The sequence below is a fragment of the Rhinatrema bivittatum genome, chromosome 9 (genome assembly GCF_901001135.1).
Source record: "Rhinatrema bivittatum chromosome 9, aRhiBiv1.1, whole genome shotgun sequence".
NCBI classification, from domain to species: Eukaryota; Metazoa; Chordata; class Amphibia; order Gymnophiona; family Rhinatrematidae; genus Rhinatrema; species Rhinatrema bivittatum.
Window position 1 is genome coordinate 165,278,248 of NC_042623.1, and position 22,899 is coordinate 165,301,146.

The window sequence follows — 22,899 nt, forward strand, 5'->3', positions numbered from 1 at the left end:
CTCCTAATTAATCTATGTCACTAGTGTGAGTTAGATAATTCTGAAATCTGTTGCACTTCAGAGCAGGAAGTTATCTGATAGTGTGACCTACAGGACAGAGGGGAGTGAAATGAGCAATAAGCTTTTGTTAGTCACCTACTAGGGAAGCTGCTTCATGGTGCAGAAGATTCTGGTTTAAAGTGGATGTGAGAGCTGCACGTTTCATTCTTGAGAACCCTGTGGTGGCATGAGTTGTTGTCCTTTAGGAATGCTCAGTCTAATGACACCAAGTATGAAACATTCATAGTCCCCCCCCCCCCCTTAAGAAACACGAAGAGGTTATTTTTTTACCTTCTAATAAAGTGTTATTTATGCAAAGTCTCCATCCTGGTAACAAGTTTCCAGCTATACAGCTTTAAGAGCAGGTGGCCTGGAAAGGATAAGCATACTAGTCAAATAACTTCCCCCACATGCTCCCCTGTGTCGGGGACAATCTAAAAATAACCACCTAACTAGACTGCTGGGCTTCTTGGAGAGATACTGAGCACTATCTTCCAGGGGCTTCTGAATGCGACACACACAGATTTCCATTCCTCTCTGCTCCCAGACCTGCTAATTCTCTTGCTATCAGCCCCTCTCTCAGATTGAACAGATGTGAGAGGGCAAAGCACACAGGAAACATCAGAGAGAATACCCAGGAGAGAGGTAAGCACTGCTGTATTTGGGGGAGAAGGAGGGTAATTACAAAAGGGGAGGAAGGAGTTTGAAAAGAGACAGCTTGGAAAAGAGACAACTGATGGACGACATGATAGAAGTTTATAAAATCATGAGGGGAGTGGAATGGGTAAATAAAAGACGGTTATTTAACCTTTCAGAAAAATACTAAAGTAAGCAGACAAGCCATAAAACTAGCAACCAGCAGATTTAAAACCAACAGTAGAAGAAAGTACTTTTTCCACTTAGCACACAATCAAGCTGTGGAATCTGTTGCCAGAGGACGTGATCAAGGTGACAGCGAAGTTTAAAAGAGGTTTGGACAAGTTCCTAGAGGATAAGCTCATTAAAATTATTAGCCAGGTAGAGACTATTGTTATGGGAGCCTGGGGAGGTTTCATCTGTTTACAGGCACTTGGGACCATTGCGTGTCCCTTTATTATGGAGGAGTGTAGTTGCACTGGGGATTCCTCTGTCTTGCAGAGTCAAAGCCCCAGAGGTTCCTTCATTTTTTGGAGTCCAGTGAATCTGAATTTCCCCCATCTCGGGCAATTTCAGAGCAAGAACTAAAATTTCACATTTTAAAGCCTGAGAGTTCAGTTTGCAAATATACAGGGTCATTTATCAAATAGCGTTATGGCATTTTCCCATGTGTTAAGGCGTTTTCGCATGCATTAAGCACTTTTAACGCATGCGAAAATGCCTTTAATGCATGCGATAGCACCATAACATATTTATTTATTTATTTAAAAACTTTTATATACCGGTATTAGTATGCATACATCATACCGGTTTACAATGTAACTTTAAAGGTAGAAATTACAATGAACAGGGAGGGCGAACAAGGAGGAGTATACAAAGAGCAGGAGGTGGAGGAATTAAAGCAATAAATAAAAACTGCAACGGACTATTTACAGGAATATACAAGGCGTAGGCAAGATACTTGCATCGCACATATGGTGCGATGCAAATCAGAAAACGAGGAGGAATGGGCTGGGTTTACCGTTTTGCGAAGTCCTATTGCACAGCTTTAACACCGATTTTAGCTACACCTTTTTCAGTATTGTTAAGCCGTGCGATAGGTTGCATTAAGGCTTTATCGCATTTTGTGATGTGTTGCCAAATGCTGGTTTTAGTAGTCTTGAAGGAGAGAGAGAGAGAAAGAGATAAATACCTATCTAGTGTTAGGGCATTATGGCTAAGCGCTCTCTCTCTTTCTCTCTCCTTCCCCTCAGTGGCCCTGATAGTAAACATGGTCCCCCCAGTGGTTGTATGTAGGAAATACCACATTCTGGCACTTATCTCAAAGTGCAAAAAAGTTATCTCAATTTGTGGTAACTTAGTGCTTCGCATAGGTATTAGCACAAATTGCAAAAGACTGCCTGTTACCATAAAACACGCCCCTTTTTCTATCGCATGTGATATTTAGTGCATTTTGATAAATCCAGGCCATAGCCAAATAAATAGAAACCAAGTTGATCCCACAGTACTAGGCCCATCAAATCCTAAATACTTCATTGTTTTTTCACCTGAATGGTTTATATTATTTACATAAAATACTAGAGACATATTAGTAGAAACACCTACAGTACCTAAATGTAATCAATTGTCAAAAAATGGAATATAAATCAAATAAATTAATAAACAGAAGAGTGTTTATTTTATTTTAGAAACTTGTATGCCACAAAAAATGTCAATACATGTCAATACAATGAAAGCAGTTTACAGGAAATTACATACATAATTACATAAAAGAAAGGCCATTTTCCCACTAAATCCCAGTGAGGTGCCCCCTTGAGTAGTGTGTTATTAATTTGGTTGTTCATAATTACCAGGAATGAAACATTCCTCTATGACAGTGGTTCCCAAACCTGTCCTGAGGAGCCCCAGCAAGTCAGGGTTTCAGGATATCCATAATGAATATGCATGAGCTAAATTTGCATGTACTGCCTCCTTAGCTTGCAAATCTTATCTCATGCATGCATATTCATTGTGGATATCCTAAAAACCTGACAGGATGGAGGTCACCCAGAGCAGGTTTGGGAACCTCTGCTCTATGATAAATCAGATTTCATGTTGGCTCAGTTCCACGTTACTATGAAAGCAAATTCCCTTGAAAACAACAGCCAAACCATTCCACACTGCTTCACAAACATTAGATAAAGTAACTATGATGGTGCACCACACCATGATAATAAAATGTGTTTCAAAGCAGCAAGCCTCTGTGAACTTAACAGGTTCAAATGTTTCTTGTTGTACTTTATTTGGGAAAAAAAGAAACACACACACATAGATCTGGATAGATGAGAAGTGAAAGATAAAAGAAAAATGGAGAATGAAGAAAATAAATTTACAAATTTACTGAAACACATCAAACCTTTCCTAGAACATAATGCATTCCGCACAGTTCTCCAATCCCTCGTATTAACTGGGCTAGATTACTGTAACTTGCCCAAAACACAGCTGCCTGTCTGCTTTCAGAAACTAAAGCCTTTGATCATATTACTCCAATACCACATAATTTACACTGGCTACCCATTAAATGGCACATTCAATATAAATTGATAGTCATTCTGCACAACCTCATTCATAATAAAAATTATTGGCTCTCTTCTACATTACATCCCACAGTCTTCAATCACAGAATCAACTCTTGCTCCAGATACCATCTCCTTGAACGACCAGACTGTCTATTATTCGTGAACGCGCTTTTTCCATTACAGGTCCCATTACTTGGAATAACCTTCCACCTCATATCAGACTCATTTCAGATCCCAAAGATTTAAAAAAAAGCATTAAAATGTCATCTTTTTTAAGCTAGCTTTTAAAGATATTAGTGAAACTTAATTTACATCGCTTATTTTTATTTTCTGTCTTTGCATGTTTATATTATAGTTTCTTTTACTTGTCTGTTTTATGTTTGATTATTTATGAATGTGCTTTGTGAATCGCTTCGAATTTTGGAGGGTGCGGTATATAAGAAATTTTAAAAAATTAAAATAAAATAAATTTGAAAAGGAAATATTGACCTAAATATAGAGAATTATGCAATCAGACAAATGTGAATAAATCTCAGATTATAGCCAATGTTGCTCAAAGAATTTAAGAAAGATGATGGTAAAAAAATCTTGTTAAGTATAATTTTGAGAAATTGTTTGAAGACAGGGTTACATAAGAAGCATGAGTGATCTGTTTCTTACTGCAGTGTTTCTCAACCAGTGGGCTGTGGTGCACTGATGTGCCTTCACAGCTGATCAGGTGTGTCATGGAAAAGTGACCACTGTCTGATGCTTAAATCCAGACCAGTGCCTAGCCTCTGCCCTTGGCAGCAAGAAGATGCTCCAGTGATGGCTCTTAAACATGCAGGAGCTCCATACTGGGAATAATCATGTAGGCCTCTTCTTCCTAGCTATATTATGAGCCCTAGAGTATGGAAATTAATAGACAGTTTGCTGGTCATGGATAGCAGGGATCCACTTTGTGTGGTGCACACAGGCCCTTTCCATCTTCTCCTCCTGAGCCAGCTTTGGATCCTTACAGACTTTCTCATCCCCAAGCTGAGTGACATAGGAAAAAGGGCATGTTTTATGGTAATAGGCTGTTTATCAAAAAGTTCACTATTTTAGCACTTCACATAGGTATTACAGCAGACTGCAATAACTTTTTCACAGAAAGTACCACAATTGTTGCAATTCCTACCTACAACCACTAGGGTGGGGGGGGGGGGTGGAGAGAGAGAGAGAAACTAGCTATAAGGCCCTCATAGTAGGTAAGTATTTATACCTCTATAGGAGGCCCACCTAGCTACTCGAGGTGAGGCGTAGGTATTAGTGTAGGGGTTAGGGGCCACTTTGACATGCAAAGTGCGACATACGAACAGAACAGTGCACTCTTGTGAAGATTTGATGACCTTCGGAGTGAGGAAACTCACCCAAAGATGAGATTTGTGCAATGTTCTCTCAACCTAGCTTGATGGTTGAGAGAACATTGCACAAATCTCATCTTTGGGTGAGTTTCCTCACTCCGAAGGTCATCAAATCTTCACAAGAGTGCACTGTTCTGTTCGTTCGTCGCACTCTGCATGTCAAAGTGGCCCCTAACCCCTCACTAATACCTACACCTCACCTCGAATAACTAGGTGGGCCTCCTATAGAGGTATAAATACCTACCTACTATGAGGGCCTTATAGGTAGTCTCTCTCTCTTTCTTTCTCTCTCCCTCTCTCTTTCTCTCAATGCTATTTGCAAAAACATCACAAAGTGCAATAAAGCCATATCGCATGGCTTAACACAAATGAAAAAGTTGTAGTTAAAACTGTGCAATATAGCATTGACAAGCCAGCCCACTTGGCCAGAAATCCCTCCCCTTTTCTTAGATGTGAATTGGTTATTTACTCTTTCGGATAATAGAAAGACTAGGGGGCACTCCATGAAGTTAGCATGTGGCACATTTAAAACTAATCGGAGAAAGTTCTTTTTCACTCAATGCACAATTGAACTCTGGAATTTGTTGCCAGAAGATGTGGTTAGTGCAGTTAGTATAGCTGTGTTAAAAAAAAGATTGGATAGGTTCTTGGAGGAGAAGTCCATTAGCTGCTATTAATTAAGTTGACTTAGATAATAACCACCGCTGTTACTAGCAACGGTAACATGGAATAGACTTAGTTTTTGGGTACTTGCCAGGTTCTTGTGACTTGGTTTGGCCACTGTTGGAAACAGGATGCTGGGCTTGATGGACCCTTGGTCTGACCCAGTATGGCATGTTCTTATGTTCCTAATTTGCATTGCACCATGCATTATGGTGTTTTCACATTTTTATTTATTTATTTATTTAGCATTTTTTATATACCGAGGTATAGCAGAGTTGCCTTCACTCCGGTTTACATACAGAACAACTTGTTACATTGAACGATGTTTGAAATTTAAAAATATCAAAAATTAACAATGATGAGCAAAGACATAACAAGGAGAATGAGTATAACAGGATAACACAGGGTGGAAACCCTGAGTAGGTGAACAGAGATATCTGGGAACAATGAAAAAACAGAGGACATCTGCATCATGAAACAGGGAGATTGAATGAAGGAGATTTTGAAAGATAGCAGGCTATGTTAATGTACTATAAGTTCATTGAGTGCAGTCTTTAAAAGATTGGCTGAGTAGCCAGGATTTTAGATCTTTTTTGAATGATTTTAAGTTTTCTTGATTGGTGAGGAAATGAGGTAATGAATTCCAAAGTTTAGGGCCAATAATGGAAAGGGCTCTGTTTCTGGTGGAGGATAATTTGGCCTGTGGGAGTGAGGGAATCACAAGTTGGATTTTACTAGTCGTTCTTGTTCGTTGAGAGCAATGTAAGTGAATGATGTCATCAAAGGTGGAGTAATCGGCTTTGTATATAGCATTGTGAAGAATAGAGAGAACTTTGAATTCTACTCTTTTTTCAATAGGGAGCCATTGTAATTGATTGAGAACAGGTGTAATGTGATCAGTTTTTCTTTTACCTGTTAGTACTCTGGCTGCAGCGTTCTGAAGGAGCTGTAGGGGTCTCAAAGAAGATTTAGGAAGGCCAATCAAAAGGGAGTTGCAGTAATCCAGACTGGAAAATAAGAGGGCTTGTAGGACGGTTTTGAAATTGTGGGGGTAAAGCAGAGATTTTAGATGTTTTAATATTTGAAGTTTGTAGAAGCCTTCTTTTATTTTTGTAGCGATGTGTTTTTTGTAGTTTAGGTCAATGTCTAACCAAAATCCCAGGTCTTTAACGCTCTCTTTAAGATGGACGAGGGTCTTATCAAAGTGGAAGGGAGGAATTGTTTTATGATCAGGACTTTTTTTGGCAATTAGGATACATTCAGTTTTGCTGGTATTTAGACATAGTTTGAGATGAATTAGCATGTTTCTGATTGTGTCTAGGTGTGAAGCTGCTTTAGACATAGCATCTTCTATTGAGGAGGAAATTGGAATGAGGAATTGTATGTCATCGGCGTACATGTAGTACGTTATGTCGAGTCTAGATAGGAGATGGCAAAGAGGGGTAAGGTAAATGTTGAATAAGATGGGTGATAGTGCTGATCCTTGTGGCACACCTGTTTCGAGGGGGATGGGGTTTGATGAGCAATTGTTGTGAGAAACTTTGAAGTGTCTATTATTGAGGAAGGATGTAAACCAACTAAGAGTCTTGCCAGCTAGTCCAATGGATTCTAGACATGAGATAAGAATTTTATGATCCACTGTGTAGAAGGCTGCAGAGAGGTCTAAAAGAATCAGAAGGTATCCTTTTTTGTTGTCAAGACCTCTTAGGATGGTATTGGAGAGGTTAAGTAGGAGGGTTTCAGTGCTGTGGTTTTTTCTGAAGCCGAATTGGGAGGGAAAGAGAATTTTGTTATCGTCTAAATGTTCGTTGAGTTGTTTCAAAGCTGCCTTCTCAATCATTTTGGCGAAAAAGGGTAGGTTGGAGATTGGGCGGTAGTTGTTTAGGTCATCTGGGTTGAGGTTTTTTTTCTTTAATAAGGGTGTGATGGTGGCAATTTTTAACTTGGGGGGCAGCTCACCTTCCTCGAGTGACTTGTTGATGATTGCTGAAATTGTTGGAGCTAAAGGATAAGCAATTTCTTTAAGTGCTCGAGTGGGAATGGTGTCAAGTTCGTGTCGTGCAGGGTTGATTTTCTTCAGCATTTTTTCTGTTTCTATGAAGGAGATAGGTCTGAAATCGAGCCAAGGAGGAATGTTAATAGTTGATGATTGAAACTGAAGCTTGAAGTAGAGTTAAAGGTGTCTGTTATTTTGGAGATTTTGTCCTTAAAGAAGAAGGCTAAATCTTGGCTTAGGTTTTTATTGGTGAAAGTTGCGTTGGAGGTGGAGATATCAGAGATGAGGTTATTTACAAAGTTGAACAAGGATTTGGGTTTGTTAGAGGAATTAATAATTTTAGAGCCGTAGTAGTTCCGTTTTGTGTTTTGGATTGATTTTTTGTAGACCGCTAATGCGTTAAAGGTGCTTTTCGCATGCGAAAGCGCCATATAGTACTTTGATAAATGACCCCCTAAGCTGGCTGCCTGCATCACGGCAACTTTTCCCTTCTCCCATATTTATATAGAGAGAGAACTGATCCATTGTGATGGGTTCATGTGTGTCTTTTCAGCTCTTCTCTCACTTGATAAGAGAGACTGGTGGGGCTTTCAGTACTTCCCTAGCCCTTCTTTTGACCATAAGAGTTTTCATGTCCGCATTAGCTGCCCCATAGAGGATGGTGTGCCACACAACATTTTTGTTAATGTAGGTTGAGGAATACTATCTTACTGTATGATTTAGGAGAAGTCCAAGGACATAAGAGCAAGATCATCCTCTGCTACTGAACTGTGTAACCATGAGCAAATCCCTGTATCTTCCTCTGCCTCTGGGAACCAGTTGAAAACAAGGCATTTCTTGTTTTCTTAATGATTCTTTCATAATCAGCAAATTTGTATATGTATAATTTGTGCAGTATGTATGAGGTCAATATTGGAAGGGCTTAGGTTGCTAACTTTTGCTAACTCGACATCTGAACATTTCACCTCGCTGACCCACTAAATTTTGTGCAGATAATTAGTTACCCACATGAAATGTAGCCATTTTAAAGAGGCAGCCATGGAGGAATTGCAGGGGCCTGGTTACATTTTAGCCAGTGAATGCTGATATTCAGGACTATCTGGATAAAGCTAGCTGGGTAGGTCTGGTTGGAAATATAGCTGCCCTAAAGTCATCCAGTTAACTTTATCTAGAGATAGTCAGCAGAACTCATATCTGTGTATGTTCCGCTGAAAATCCGGATAAAGTTATACTCATCAGCTCGCTGAATATTGATCTTGGATATAAATATAAATACATTTGCCAAATATAATGTATATTGGCTACTATAGTGCCTATGTTTAACAAGGCAGAGAGACCGATGTGAGTAGCAGGAAACAAATTTGAATTTAAAAAGGTAAAGATAATTTATTTGTTTGCATTGTATATCTTCCTGTTTCATAATAACTTCAATATAGGGTACAATAATATAAAATACATAAAAAAATAATATTTAATAATATGCAAAGCAAAAAAAATCATAAGGATAACCCCCCATTCACTCTCTAAATATCCTAAACTATCCTCAAATCCATCAAAACACATCAAACATCTTACCAAATTCAATTATTAAATAGGTTAACTCCTGCTCAAAGATCTGTGTAACAGCCAAGTTTTTAACCCCTTATGGAACATCACACAGTTCATCTCCTGAAGTTCCAAGGGGAGGCTGTAAGGTATCTCACAGAATAATAAGAGACCCGACGTGGTTTCAGGGTTGCTAAGTTCCTTTGTAAAAGGCAGAAAGAACTTTGGACAATGGAAGTAGTGATATATATTATCATTTTATCAAATGTGAGTTTCATCTATCAAGACCTGTGCTCAGAAAGCAGAGATTGTTTTAAAAACATTTTCCATCAGTATTGGTAGAATTATAACCAGGGATATTTATACTTTACCAATGACACCTGTTGTATCTGTTGAAATTACTAGGTTAGATTGGTCTTTCCATATTTTTCCTCAGTACTATATTGATATACTTCATTGTTTTTTTGTACTAGGGTGGCACCCTTCTGAAACGGAGAACTTGGAAAACTCCAGCTCTCTGACTCCAGCTCAGAAAAGGCACGATGGTGAGAAACATTGATGACCTTGATTTCTGTCTCCCTTCTCATGCTGAAACTATCCTGAATGGACTGCAGACCTTGCGCTCCAACCCAAATTTTTCTGATGTCACTCTCCTTGTAGGTGAGCGGGAATTCTCTTGTCATCGTAGTGTCCTGGCCCTCTGTAGTCACTATTTCCATGCAATGTTTGCAGGAGACTTCATTGAGAGCATCTCAGCCCGTGTGGAAATCAAGGATGTAGATCCTGTTGTTATGGAAACACTGATTGATTTTGCCTACACTGGAAAGCTCACCATTAATCAGGGAAACGTGGAAGGACTCATTCGGACTGCCAATCAACTCCACTTCCCAACAATCCGTAAGGTCTGCAGCCGCTATCTGCAGCAGCAGATGGATGCCACCAATTGCTTAGGTATCTGGGAGTTTGGGGAAGTGCATGGCTGCTTGGAAGTGACAGCAAAGGCCTGGGCCTTCCTACAGGAGAACTTTGAGACTGTCTCTCTCCAAGAGGAGTTTCTCCTTCTTTCCAAGGACCAGCTGGTAGTCTACATGTCCAACGAGCTACTCCAAGTTCATGAGGAACAGAGCCGTATGGAGGCTTTACTCCGGTGGGTAAAGTATGATGAGACATCCAGAGCTGCAGATCTTCCTCAGCTTCTGGATTTGGCTCACCTATCCTCATTAACAGACCAATACCTACAAAACCTCGTTACTTTAGATACATTGATCAAAGGATCAGAACCTTGTCAGGTTGTTATCTCCAGACATCGAAGCCAGGTGAGCATTGTGTACTGTCTCATCACTATGTAACTGTAGCATAGGTGTCACCTCCACCTATGGGCTTTATCCAAACCCCATTGTAAAAGAGGAGCAAAATACCATAATGTTTTTTCTTCTTACTCTGATGAACAGAATTCTTTAGTTTTGGAAGTAATACTAAATAAAGACATTCTTAGTTAATACTCTATCCCAAGTTACAATTAGAAAGAAATCCTTAACTGGACTTGCACAATCACCAAAAACAGATTCTGAGTGAAGGAGTAGATAGTATGAAACCAGCTGTGCAGTAACACATTTTTCTGCAATTAGTAATGTAGTCTGATATTGCCTCATATGAGAAAAAACATCTATAATTGTGCTATATATTTGCATGAAAAATGCACATTCTTCACAGTTAAGCAGCCAGCACAGTGATATCCTCAAGAACTTTAGTGCCCAGACTCCTAAAGAAACTGAGCAAGCCCTGGTGAGCCTTAAGATGCAAGCTCTTTGACTGTACTGCATGACTAAAAGGAAACAAACAATTAATTAACAAGCAGTTGTAAATTGCAAGTTAGCAATTTCACCGAAAGGGTTAATGACATATCCCAAAAGACTGAAATTTATTCTCTTCATATATATATAACCCTGTTTTCACCAGGGTCCACCTATGGATACTGCAGGGTTGGGAAAGACCTGGATCAAAATTCATTCACTGGGAGATAGCTTGTGCTATATGGTCCATGGGGATTTAAAAAACTGCTGTCCATTGCAAAATGAAAAATATCCAAAAAAAGGTGGTGAAACAGACTCCACACAAGTAGGTCACAATTTCAAAAAAATAAGTCATGGCTTCTCAAACAGTCCAAAAACTTAAAACAGTTACTCACTTCCTCATGTCACTTGAATATCTATTTATTTATTTAATTAAAAAATTATTAACTGCTTAGATCAGGTTCAAAACGGTTAACAAAAGTAACAAACATAAAAATTCTTATAACATAATAAAGCAATACAAATACACTCGTTCACCAAGTCTCCATAAAGAGAGAACTCTTGATGTCAATACATGCATCAAATTCAAATACATCACATTATGTTACAAGCGTAAAAATGCAACAGACATGGACACCTATCCAGACCTATATAACCGGTTTGATATTTCACAACTGTGGCTAGACCTCAAGGTTAAACGCCAACTGGAATAAATTAGTTTTTAAGTTTCCCCTCAGGTCCCCGCTAAGGCCTTCTTCCTTCCTATAATCCCACTGAAGGACAGGACATCTCTTCTAATCACGCAGCACTGACTGCAGACTTCCCCGAAATGGACAGTGCTCTGCTGCTTCAGGGGTTCCATTTCTCCCGGTTAGTCTTTAGTCATTTGCCAGAAAAGAGTCATTTTCACATTCCCCAGCAAATCAGATTGTTCCAGCCCACCAGCCCTGTCCTTCCAAGAGCCAATTTTAAGTTCTGAGCACTTCCAGATCTTCTCAATCACTCCTGATCCTCCTCCCAGTGCCTTGTGGAAGCACCGTGTTTACCACCTCCAAAGCCATCCCCTTTGGGGGAAGGACTCCCCCTGTACATCACTTTCATAACCCACACCTCACTGGACCTCCTGCTAATGAAACATAACACATACTTTAGTGAGACATGACAGGAGTCACATGCATAACAGTACCCTGGTTTTTGTTTTCTTTAGTATGTGACGAAGCTTTCAATAAATTGCTATTTATAAAAATGTTACATTTCAATTTTTTTCAAAATTTGACATACAATTTGATAACTAGGAGCCTTAGACTTTTAATAAATGAATAGGTGTTGTAAAAAAATGTTTCTTACAGAATAAGAAAAAGCTCTAATAGCCATATTGGTCATGGAGAAAACTAGCACTTTGTAGGTAGTGAGATCATTTTTAGTTGGTTCAATCAAAGGTGAGATTTTGAGACCACACAGGTACTTCCTTCAGGTGGTATGAGACAGTATAAGAAAGTCACTCTGTGAATTTTGGTAAGCAGGACCATTCAAATTTACATTATATTTCCAAAATGGTACAGAATGATTTATATAGTGATCTCATAATCCCCCTTAGATCTTCCCATGCACCCTTTTCCCAAACTTGGTTCATCAAGCAAGATGTTTTTATCTGTATCCTTCTCTTCCATGGCCAAATCTTAATTCCATGATTTATGCCTCACTGCACCAGCTGCCTGGAATAGTCTTTCTGGATTGGCTGCATTATGCTCCCTCTCTTACCAAATTCATATCCTGGTCTAAAAATTCATGGCATTGAAGCTGCTTTTAAAACTTGAACCCTGGTTCTCCCTGACCATAGTCTCCTTGACTTTATCCATTTCCTAAATCAAGGATTGGTATCTCCAGTCCTTGAGTGTTGCAAGCCTATCAGATGCTCAGGATATCCACAATTAATATGCATGAGATGTATATGCATGCAGTGGGGCTGGTGCATGCAAATGCATCTCATAAATATTCAGTCTGAATATCTTGAATCCCCGACTATCTTGCAGCACTTGAAGACCGAATTTGCCTACTCTTCTCTAGGTAAACAAAGACCCTAGCACCTCTTATTTTTTATCTATGTATCTTCACTAGATTGTAAGCTCCATGGAGCAGGGACTGTTTCTTATTTTATATATATATATATATATATATATATGTGTGTGTGTGTATAGCCCTGCATATATCTCGTAATGCTATATCAGGGGTGGCCAACTCTGGTCCTCAACAACCTCAAACAGGCCTGGTTATCATAGAAACATAAACATAGAAATGATGGCAGAAAAAGACCAAATGGTCCATCCAGTCTGCCCAGTAAGCTTATAGTAATTTGTGTTGAGACGTGTAGGTTACCCCATGCTTATCAGTTTCCCAGACCATAAAAGTCAGGGCCCTCGTTGGTTGCTGTTTGAACCCAATTCCCCGTTACCCCCATGCTTATCAGTTTCCAACACTAGCCCTCGATTACTGTTGAATCCAATTCCTAATTATGCCTTGCTGTTGAAGCAGAGAGCAATGTTTGAGTTGCATCTAAGTATCAGTCTTATTGGTTAAGAATAGTAACCACCGCATCAGAAAATTACCCCCATACTTAATTCCCCAGACCCTAAAAGTCAGGACCCTCAATTACTGAACAAATCCAATTACCCTTTTCCCCCTGCCGTTGAAGTAGAGAGCAATGATGGAGTTGCATTAACAGTATCAAGGCTTAATGGTTAAGGGTAATGAGCGCCGTACCATCAACTTACTCCATGCATTCTTTTCTTCATTTCCATCCTTTTGCCTATAGTATTTATCCCATGCCCTTTTGAATTCTTTCACTGTTTTGGTTTTCAGCCTTTCCTCCAGAAGGGCATTCCAGACATCCACTACCCTCCCTGTGAAGAAATATTTACTGATGTTGGTTCCGAGGCGACCTCCTTGGAGTTTCATTTTGTGACCCCTAGTTCTACTGATTTCTTTCCATCGGAAAAGGTTTGATGTTTGCACATCATTAAAACCTTTCAGGTATCTGAAGGTCTGTATCATATCACCCCTGTGCCTCCTCTCTTCCAGGGTATACATATTCATATTCTTCAGTCTCTCCTCATAGGTTTTCTGATACTGACTCCACACTATTTTGGTAGCCCTTCTCTGGACCACCTCCATCCTGTCTCTATCCCTTTTGAGATAAGGGCTCCAGAACTGAAACTAATATTCCAGGTGAGGCCTCACCAAGGACCTGTATAAGGGCATCACCACTTCCATTTTCTTACTGATTATTCCTCTCTCTATGCAGCCCAGCATTCTTCTGGCTTTAGCTATCACCTTGTCATATTGCATCACCATCTTCAGATCGCCAGAAACTATCACCCCAAGATCCCGCTTTTGTTTTGTGCACATCAGCCTTTCCTCCCCCATCTCATACTGCTCTTTTGGATTACTGCATCCCAGGTGCATGAATCTGCACTTCTTGGCATTGAATCCCAGCTGCCAAAACTTTGACCACTTTTCAAGCCTTCGTAAATCACTTTTCATTCTCTCTACTCCTTCAGGTGTGACTCTTCTGTTGCCGATCTTGGTATCATCTGCAAATAGACAAGCTTTACCTTTTATCTCTCCCGCAATGTCGCTCACAAAGATATTGAACTGAACTGGTCCCAATTCCGATCCCTGTGGCACTCCACTTAACACAGCTCTCTCTTCAGAGTAGGTTCCATTTACCATTACACGCTGTTTCCTATCAGTCAAACCAGTTTGTAATCCACTCCATCACCTTGGCGCTCACTCTGAAGCTTCTCATTTTATTCACAAGCTTCCTATGTGGAATGGTATTAAAAGCTTTGCTGAAATCCAAATAGATGACATCAAGTGCACTTCCTCGATCCAATTCTCTACTCACCCAATCAAAAAAATCAATCAGATTTGTCTGACAGGACCTTTCTCTGGTGAATCCATGCTACCTCAGGTCCAGCAACTTACTGGAATGTAGACAGTTCAGTATCCTTTTTTTCCACAGCGGCTCCATTAATTTTCCCACCACTGAAGTGAGGCTAACTAGCCTCCTCTCTGGTACCACTCTTATGAAGCGGGAGCACAACTGCTCTTCTCCAATCTCATGGCATTACTCCTGTTTCCAGGGATCTATTGAACAGGTCATTTAGCGAACCAGCCAGGACATCCCTGAGTTCTCGTAGTATCCTGGGATATCCTCATCTGGCCCCAAGGACTTGTCCACATTCAGTTTTCCTAGCTCTTCCTGTTGCGCCCGTCAGTCGCAGATGGCTGCGACCTCTCAAGTTCACCTCTTTTCTTGCTACTTCGTCAATTCTCGGAAGAGTGGCGGCCTCCGCCAGCGAACACCGACCTCCCTAGCGTCCACAGGATGGCGTGGGCAATACCAACCACCATCTTGTTCCTGGAGTCACCTAGCACTCGTGCGCGCACGGGCCGTCTTTAGTACATGTCATGGTGGGAACCTCAGGGGCGTCCCCTCCGCATGACATCACTGCCTTGCTGTATTTAAGCTGACTGGCCCAACTCTCAGACGAATTAGCAAGGAGTTCATCTCGTTGCTGAATCTGCTTCTCCTTGGAGTTCCAGTTCCTACTTCCTGTCTTGATGAGTGAACACTCTAGGTACCCGCTCCTTGGGGGCTCTTCCTCGTTCACAGGCTATCCATTTCTCAGAGGGCCTTCCTGCCTGAACTCTTGGAACCTACCCTTGTGAGTACTTGCTACTTCATTTTCTTCAGCCTTGCTGGGATTTCCCACGGCATAACCTGGACCTCGGGCCACTACCGCATCTTTACCAGCAGGAGCCACTACACTCTACCCTGCACTGCAGGATATTTCAAACATCACTTGAGTTCTAGACACTCAGACTACCTCAGCATCTTCATCTCCGTGCACGTCATCTTTGACGTACCCCGCGCTGCGGGCCACTACCGGACCAGCATACCTGAGGTATTTTCTACTCTACTGGAAAGACTATCCGGTGTCCCCCACTCTGTGGTCCACTACCAGACTTTGACAGCATTTCCCGCTCCACGGGTTCTCCTCAGAATTGCGCCTTATTGCATTCCCCGCTCCTCGGGTTATGCTTCCTTTCTCTCTCCTTCATAATAAAGTCTGACTTACAATGGTGTCCTGACACTGAGACCATGCCTACTGATGGTGAAACCCACAGGGCTCCTCCCTGTGAGTGGAGTCATCTCTCACCTCGGCCCAGGGTTCACATCCATACCAAAACATAACACTTCCCATACATACTCTTTTGTAAAAGGAGTTGTGTCTAGCCCATTTCCTTCTACAGCCTTGTCAACCAGCAACAATCCTTCTCCAGGGTCTTCTTTAGTGAACACAGAACTGAATTCTTTGTTTAATATTTCTGCCATTTCCTTGTCTGTCTCAGTACATGGCTCCTCGTCACCTTTTAATTTCACTATACCACTTCAGGCTTTTCTTCTCTCTTATATATCTGAAAAATGATTTGTTACCTCTCCATCTCTTGGACAATCCTTTCTTCCGCTTGACCTTTTGCTTTTCTAATTTCTTTCTTCATCTCCCTCATTTTCACCAGTATATCCATAATGGATATGCATAAAGGAGATTTGCATACAATGCCTCCATTTTATGCAAATATCTCTAATGCAGATTTATTCCTGATATCCTGAAATCAGACCTGTTTCTGACTTGTGAGGACCGGAGTTAGCCATATTAGTAGTAAAGTGCTACAAAAAAAATGAAGGTAGTATAGAAGTTGTTGGATAATGGGATAAAAGGTGCAAAGGCAAAGTGTCAGAGAAGACACCAGCAATTGGCTGATGGATAGTTGAGAAGTTCTACCCTTGTATCTTCCATCCCAAAGGACTGTTGCCGTAAGGCACATTGTAGGTTGATTATTCAAAGCTGGAATCTGTCATTGACTGCTGATTGTTTGTTTTGATATCATACTCACTAACTAAATTATGAAAAAAAATTGTCAAAACATTCACATACCATACTTAAAACAATTCCAACAGTAATCCCATAAACAGGTCTGGACAAGAAACCAGCTAGGTGCTTTGAAACTTATGTAGCTATAGTTCACACAATAATGACATTTATTTATTTAAATATGTTCATGCTAAGGAAATATATTTTGTTTACTTTGCATGCCTGACTATACATGGTGAAATAATCAGATTATCTTCTTGAATATACTGACTGAGAATTTCCTTCCACCCACTATAAGCCAGTGAATTGGTGACATCATCAAAAACTTCTACTAGAACAGTAAAAAAAAAAAATATATAGCACTAACCCTGCAAAGCAGATTCTATTTTCTCTGATTAACTGAAGCTATTTCAGTATTCTAAAACTGTATTCTGGGGTGTTTATATAAACAGGGGATGAAAGCATAGACTTAGGAGCCTGAGATTCTATAAATTTGGTACAAAGGAAATGAGAAGACAGATCCCAGAGTTTTATATATTTATGTGCATTATGTACAGAGTAGATGAGCAATACCCTAGGGTTAGAGGATATGCATCCAGATACTTATATAAAGCAGGGGTGGGCAAACTAAGGCCGGCAGGCCAAATCCAGCCCTTTCCTACTTTTTAATCCGGCCCGTGGAAGAAATTTAAAAATGCATTAGATGTGGCCTGCCGAGGCTTTGCAGTCTTCCTGAGTTCTCAATGACATCATTAAAGGACCAAAATGTCACCTTTTTGATGACGTGCAGAAATGAGTGCTTGGAAGCATCCTTGTGTTCATATCTGTGAAAGATAGAGTGAGATTGGAAGCCTGCTTGTGTGTGTGCCTGTCAAAGAGAACGTATACAATCTCAGAGTGACTAGAAATGAAAAGTTTCCAGGTATGGATAGGGGAGGAATATTTTTTAGCCTTATTAGTTTTAATTATTGGGTGTTTGATATGTCTGGTGTTTTGAAATATTTGATTGATTTTGGGTAAACATTAATTTAAAGTGGGGTTTTTTTATCCTTATTCTTCTTAATTATTAGGTGGTGTTCTATTTGTCATCTGTTTTGAAATATGCTTTTAATTAATATGGTTTCCTCACTGTTATGATTGATTTATATTTTTTACTTTGTTTTATGAGGAATTATGATTTAACTGTTTTTTGATTTATTACACTGCATAAGAGTCTGGCTTTTAGTGGTTTCTATTCCAGTTTTTTGTCTGAACCTTACTGTTTATAGTTTATGGCCTACATTTTTGACTGAGGTGAGGTAGTCTGCTAGCTGTAAAAATGCCTTGTACCTGTTGAGTTGAAGGTTTTTCTGATTTTGGTAGCGGCTAGGGATCCATGATTGGAGGGGATTCTTGACTGCTAAAAATGATGGCACTTAAGCCTGCTGGATACTGAAATACCTGCAGCAAGTGGTGAAGATTTGATTACTGTGTCAAGGACCTGCTGCACCCTGCCCTACCGTTCCCCGTCCTGCCCCACTTTCTGGCCCTCGTTGCATTCGATAACTTCTAATTTGGACCTCAGCACAAATAAGTTTGCCCACCCCTGAGATAAAGTACACATTCAGGATGATAGTTTAGACCTCAGGATCAATGGCTACAGATATTTCTGTATAAGGATGAAACAGAAGGGTGGAAGGTTCCAGGTGTTTACATATTATATACAGAAGCAACGAAAGTACAGGCTACAAGTTTTATGATTTTAGATGTGATAAGAGCAACATGCAGTAAATATCTGTTGTTCCAAATAATTTACTGTGTTTTCATGCTAGATAAATGAGTCTGTTGTGCAGAGCACACCCACCATCCCTCCCCAAAAGCTGCAGGAAGTGTTGGTGGTTGTGGGAGGCCGAGCCCTGGAAGAGTCAGATGAAGACGGGGAGGTGGATCCTCCACCAATCTCTAGAAACTTCACCTTCTATAATACCAAGACCAGTAAGTAGCTACATATAAAACAAAGACCAATTACAAAACAAAGAAAACCCTCTTTTATGGATATAGGTCAGTGCTCTAGAGTAATATAGTAGCATCATAGCTGAAAGCCAATAAAGACCAATTGATCTATCCAGTCTGCTCAATTATTCTGATGCTATACTGCTAAGGATTTATGTCAGCTGCCAGTTGTAGAAGCTTAACAACTTACAGGCAATTATTGTTCCTTTTTCAAGTCTTCCAACAACAAAAAAAATTGTAAATGTGAAAGAGTTCTGGGCAGTACTATTGCTGTACATATCACTGCCCAAGTTTAATTTCCATTACAAACAATCTACAGTCTAAGTTTTAGTACAAGGATGTTAAGAGTACTTCATGTTCCCCCAAAAGATTTTTTTTTATCTTTTCCTCCTGCCCTTCCCCCCCAAAACATTTCATTGCTGTGATATTTCTTATGTAAGGGGTACCAAAACCTGCCACTTAGTAGCAGTGGTACTTGCCATACCTTTATGGCCATCAGTCCTCATCTGGCCTGCTTTGCCAGTAGTGTGCATCAGAGGTCTCAACAGACCTGCTCCTTTTTTGTGATATCTGTCCATAGGTGGGTTAGTGATGTGTGCCACTTCCCATTGGGAGGGGATCGTTTGAGTTAACAGAACTTCTGTGCCCATGCGACACAGGGGGATTGGAGAGCCAGCCTTAGCACAGGGCTGAGAGAGTAAGCGTCTCTCCTTGTAGAGGGTCTGGCCCTCTGTGGGAACAGGACTAGGAGGAGTGAGCTCTCTGCTGGGCAAAGGGGTGCCTGGAGAGAGGAAGGAATTCGGGCATCCAGGAGGGGCGAAGTCATGGGACTCCAGTGAATTCTGAAGAGAAATTTATCTGGAAGGTCCAAGTCTGAAGGTCCAAGGAAGAAGAGATCATCTCAGAAACAGAGAAGTGAGAGAACCGTACTTTGAGAGCATCAGCGAGGCGCTGCTTGTCAAGGGAAGATCTAAAGGAGTATCTGACTGATAAAGAGTTCAGAAATGTGCTCCCTGTGTTGTATCTGTCAAGAAGAAGAGAGACCAGAGAAGATAGCCTGCTACCAGAACTTTATTTTCTGAAAAACATTTTTGGAGTGTGCTTTTGTGAGCAGAAGAACTCCAGAATGTGAAGCAAACCCTAAGAGCTTTGAAAAGATGGTCTTTTCCTCCCTGTGCGGGAACCCTGGGAAGTCATGGGGCCTTGCATGGTCCGTATCCCTCCCCATGTGCTCCAAGAGCTGACCAGGAGGATGGAGGCAAAATTTATATTTGAGACTTTTATGCCAGCTGTCAGCTCATTAAATTGTATAACAAAGCTGGAAACAGTAATATTTTAAAAGTCCACTGACCTACAGCCCTCCCCCCCCCTCCCCACACACACATACCCAGGAGGATGAGCTTGGGTCTCAAACAAAAGAGGGCACCGCACCACATGGAGAGAACACGAAGGCAATGGTAGAAGCATGGATCCTCATGAGATTCTGCTCAAGCATCCAGGAATCAATGGGCAGCAGCCCTGCACAGGCCCACTGGAGCTGCCTACTTGGTCCATCAGTACCTTCGGGCACTGAGAAGCTGAGCACTGAAAGATGCAGAAAAAGAAACTGTTGATGCAGCAAGTTGAATTAGGTCCACAGCTGTGATTGACAGCCACCACAGAAGGACTGTTTTTAATATTACTATTTACAGCTTTGCTATAATTAAAGGCATGTACAATGGCATTATGTCAATCAAGATGTGGAGTATATGATATATATGGTGTTACACACGTCTAGTGAAAAGTAGAATTAGAGAGCAGAAGCCAGTGCAAGTCTCCTGGATGCCTTGCTCTGTGCTACACCACCAGCCCTATTCCAGCTGTCTGGGTAGTACCTTCTTTTCTTGCACATTCTGTCTCATATTTGTTTTGATTTCTCTTTTTGTCAGAAAGGTGGATGGCGCTTCCTGACTTCCCCGATTACAATAAATGGGGTTTCTCTGTCGTGGCTCTGAATAATGATGTTTACATTACAGGTGGGTGCACTGTGGGGAGGATTTCATGCTACTTATTCCTGTAACCATTTTCCTAACTTACTTCCATTAGTCATTGTTCATCATGGCCATCAAATGAAATTATCAGAGGTACAGCTCAGAAACAAAGTACTCAACAAGTGAAAAACCTTGGTTCACATAACGAAATCTAAAAAAAAAAAAAAAAAGGAATATGCAGTGTAGAATGAAAAGAAACATTCACATCACCAATGCTATGTTCTAAACCACGACCCCCACACATTATGCACGCTAAAATGGACATATTCATTACAAATCATTTCTCATTTACTTTTCTCAGCTGAAGGTAATAGAAATATCTGTGACCCTTTTACATCAGAGCTATTAGAAGAATATTTATTCTTGTAGTGAAAGGTCTTAGAAGTGGGTTGTTATAATATTTTGATTAATTAATAATTGTAAAAAAAAAGTCAGATTTATAGAGATGTTTCATATATATTTCAATTATCAAACAAGCAACAGGCACTTCAATGCTCTTCAATTCATGAACTATAGAATTCATGATTTCATGCCAACAAAATGAAAAGATTGTATTGAGCACTACATACATTTTTCTTTCCTTAGTCATGGTGTGGCAGTGGGGGCAGGGAGTTGGAGGGTCAGAATTTGTTTGCTCTACAGTGTCCTTCGGTATTAGTCAATGATCATTTCTGTTGTGTTAGGAGGCTCCAGGGGCTCTCGGAATGACACCTGGTCCACAACTCAGTGCTGGTGCTTCCTGCTGAAGGAGGGCACCTGGAAACCCATTGCCCCAATGTGGAGATCAAGAACCAACCATGCCAGTGCTGTACTTAATGGAGAGATCTATGCCATTGGTGGTAGGGGCTTTGTGTCAGTCTTGTCTCCTTCTTATCATTCCATCTCTCTTGTCTTCCAAAAAGGGTTTTTAAGGATTGGAGAGGATAGGAGCAGGTGGGGATATGTTGGGCCACATGTTCACTTCTTTCTTATATCCTGCAAAAAGGTCATATTCTGTCTTCTGTCTCTTCCCTGAGGTATGTAGTGCTGTAGTGATGTTCAAATCATGGATGTCAATATTTATTTATTTATTTTATTTTTATTTCGAGGCTTTTTTATACCGAAGTATCGCGGGATGCCTTCACTCCGGTTTACAGGATAAACAACTTATACATAGTGGTGACCAATTGGTAACTTATACAAATATGAATATAACATCTTATATAACTTAAATAACTTGGTAAACAGGTTGGTGACAACAGTCACTGGGGCACTCTAGCAGGGAGCTGAGATAGGGTGGGGGGGGCTAGGGGGAATCAGCTGAGGCGGGCTGGATAGAGGGCTGTGTAGCAAAAATTGAAGAACAAGAGACAAGGAGGATACAAATACCTACTGTAACCCAAAGTAAAACCATGAAGTTCACAGAAAGGAACATAAAGACCTTTAAGAGTATAGGAAGCAATTTCTCAATAGCCTATATTTATGCAAAGTATGCTGGCTATTTTATCCTACAGGGAAACATCCTGTGCAGTATTCTTTGAAAATGAGCATGTGCAAAGTACCCACATTGAAAGCATCTGCATGCATACATTGTACCTTCTGTTTGTGCATAAGTCCATGAGGTAGCAAAATAGTGTGCCTACATTTGAAAATCAAAAGTACGTGCCTTGTTTCCCCCCCTCTGACCTAAATATGTTCACAGGGACACCTCCTTTCAATGTGCCTAATTTATGCATGCTATGGAACCCATCCATAACTATTTGCCTGGGTGAATTCCTTTGAAAATTGGCCTCATAAAGTAGTAGGGTGATCATAGTGCTTGTAAATTTCTGCAGCATGTAGCCTTGCAATAGCTGCTCCATAATACTGCTCCATAATACTTTGTGATTTGCAGGTACCCTAATGGACACAGTGGAGGTGGAGTGCTATGACCCCTACAATGACAGCTGGTCTCCCATCAGCCCAGCTCTGAAATATGTCAGCAATTTTACAGCAGCAGGCTGCCTGGGGAAGCTGTATGTGATTGGCTCATGTGCTATCAAGTACAATGCACTGACATTGCAATGTTATAATCCTGTTATAGGTAAGAAAAGGACACCTCTTATCCCATTCTTACTTCAGTGTTATATTTCTATCATAGATTTAAAAAAAAGGAGGAGCCCAGATCCTGTCATAGGAAAGGAAGAAGGAATCCTGATACTACAGTGTTCCTGACCATACCCAGATCAGTCCAGAAAAGTGGGTTGTGTATCCCTACCAGCAGGTGGAGTCAGAGAACAATTAGAACTTTGGGCACTGCTACATAACGAGAGTGCCACCTGCAGTCCCTCAGTATTTCTCTGAC

The 22,899-nt window shown here is 40.6% G+C and overlaps 1 protein-coding gene across 4 annotated transcripts in view; it reads left to right on the top strand.

Annotated features, from left to right (window-relative positions):
- The first annotated feature begins 513 nt into the window (after window positions 1–513).
- Window positions 514–22,899, top strand: part of KLHL30 (kelch like family member 30) — a 56,747-nt gene continuing 34,361 nt past the window's right edge. For all 4 annotated transcript variants that reach the window (XM_029616128.1, XM_029616126.1, XM_029616127.1 and 1 more), the window contains exons 1-6: window positions 514–684; window positions 9,296–10,138; window positions 18,366–18,528; window positions 20,475–20,561; window positions 21,260–21,415; window positions 22,450–22,638. In XM_029616128.1, the coding sequence (XP_029471988.1) occupies window positions 9,365–10,138; window positions 18,366–18,528; window positions 20,475–20,561; window positions 21,260–21,415; window positions 22,450–22,638 (1,369 nt within the window). In that variant the 5' untranslated portion in view covers window positions 514–684; window positions 9,296–9,364. The remainder of the gene's footprint in view (window positions 685–9,295; window positions 10,139–18,365; window positions 18,529–20,474; window positions 20,562–21,259; window positions 21,416–22,449; window positions 22,639–22,899) is intronic.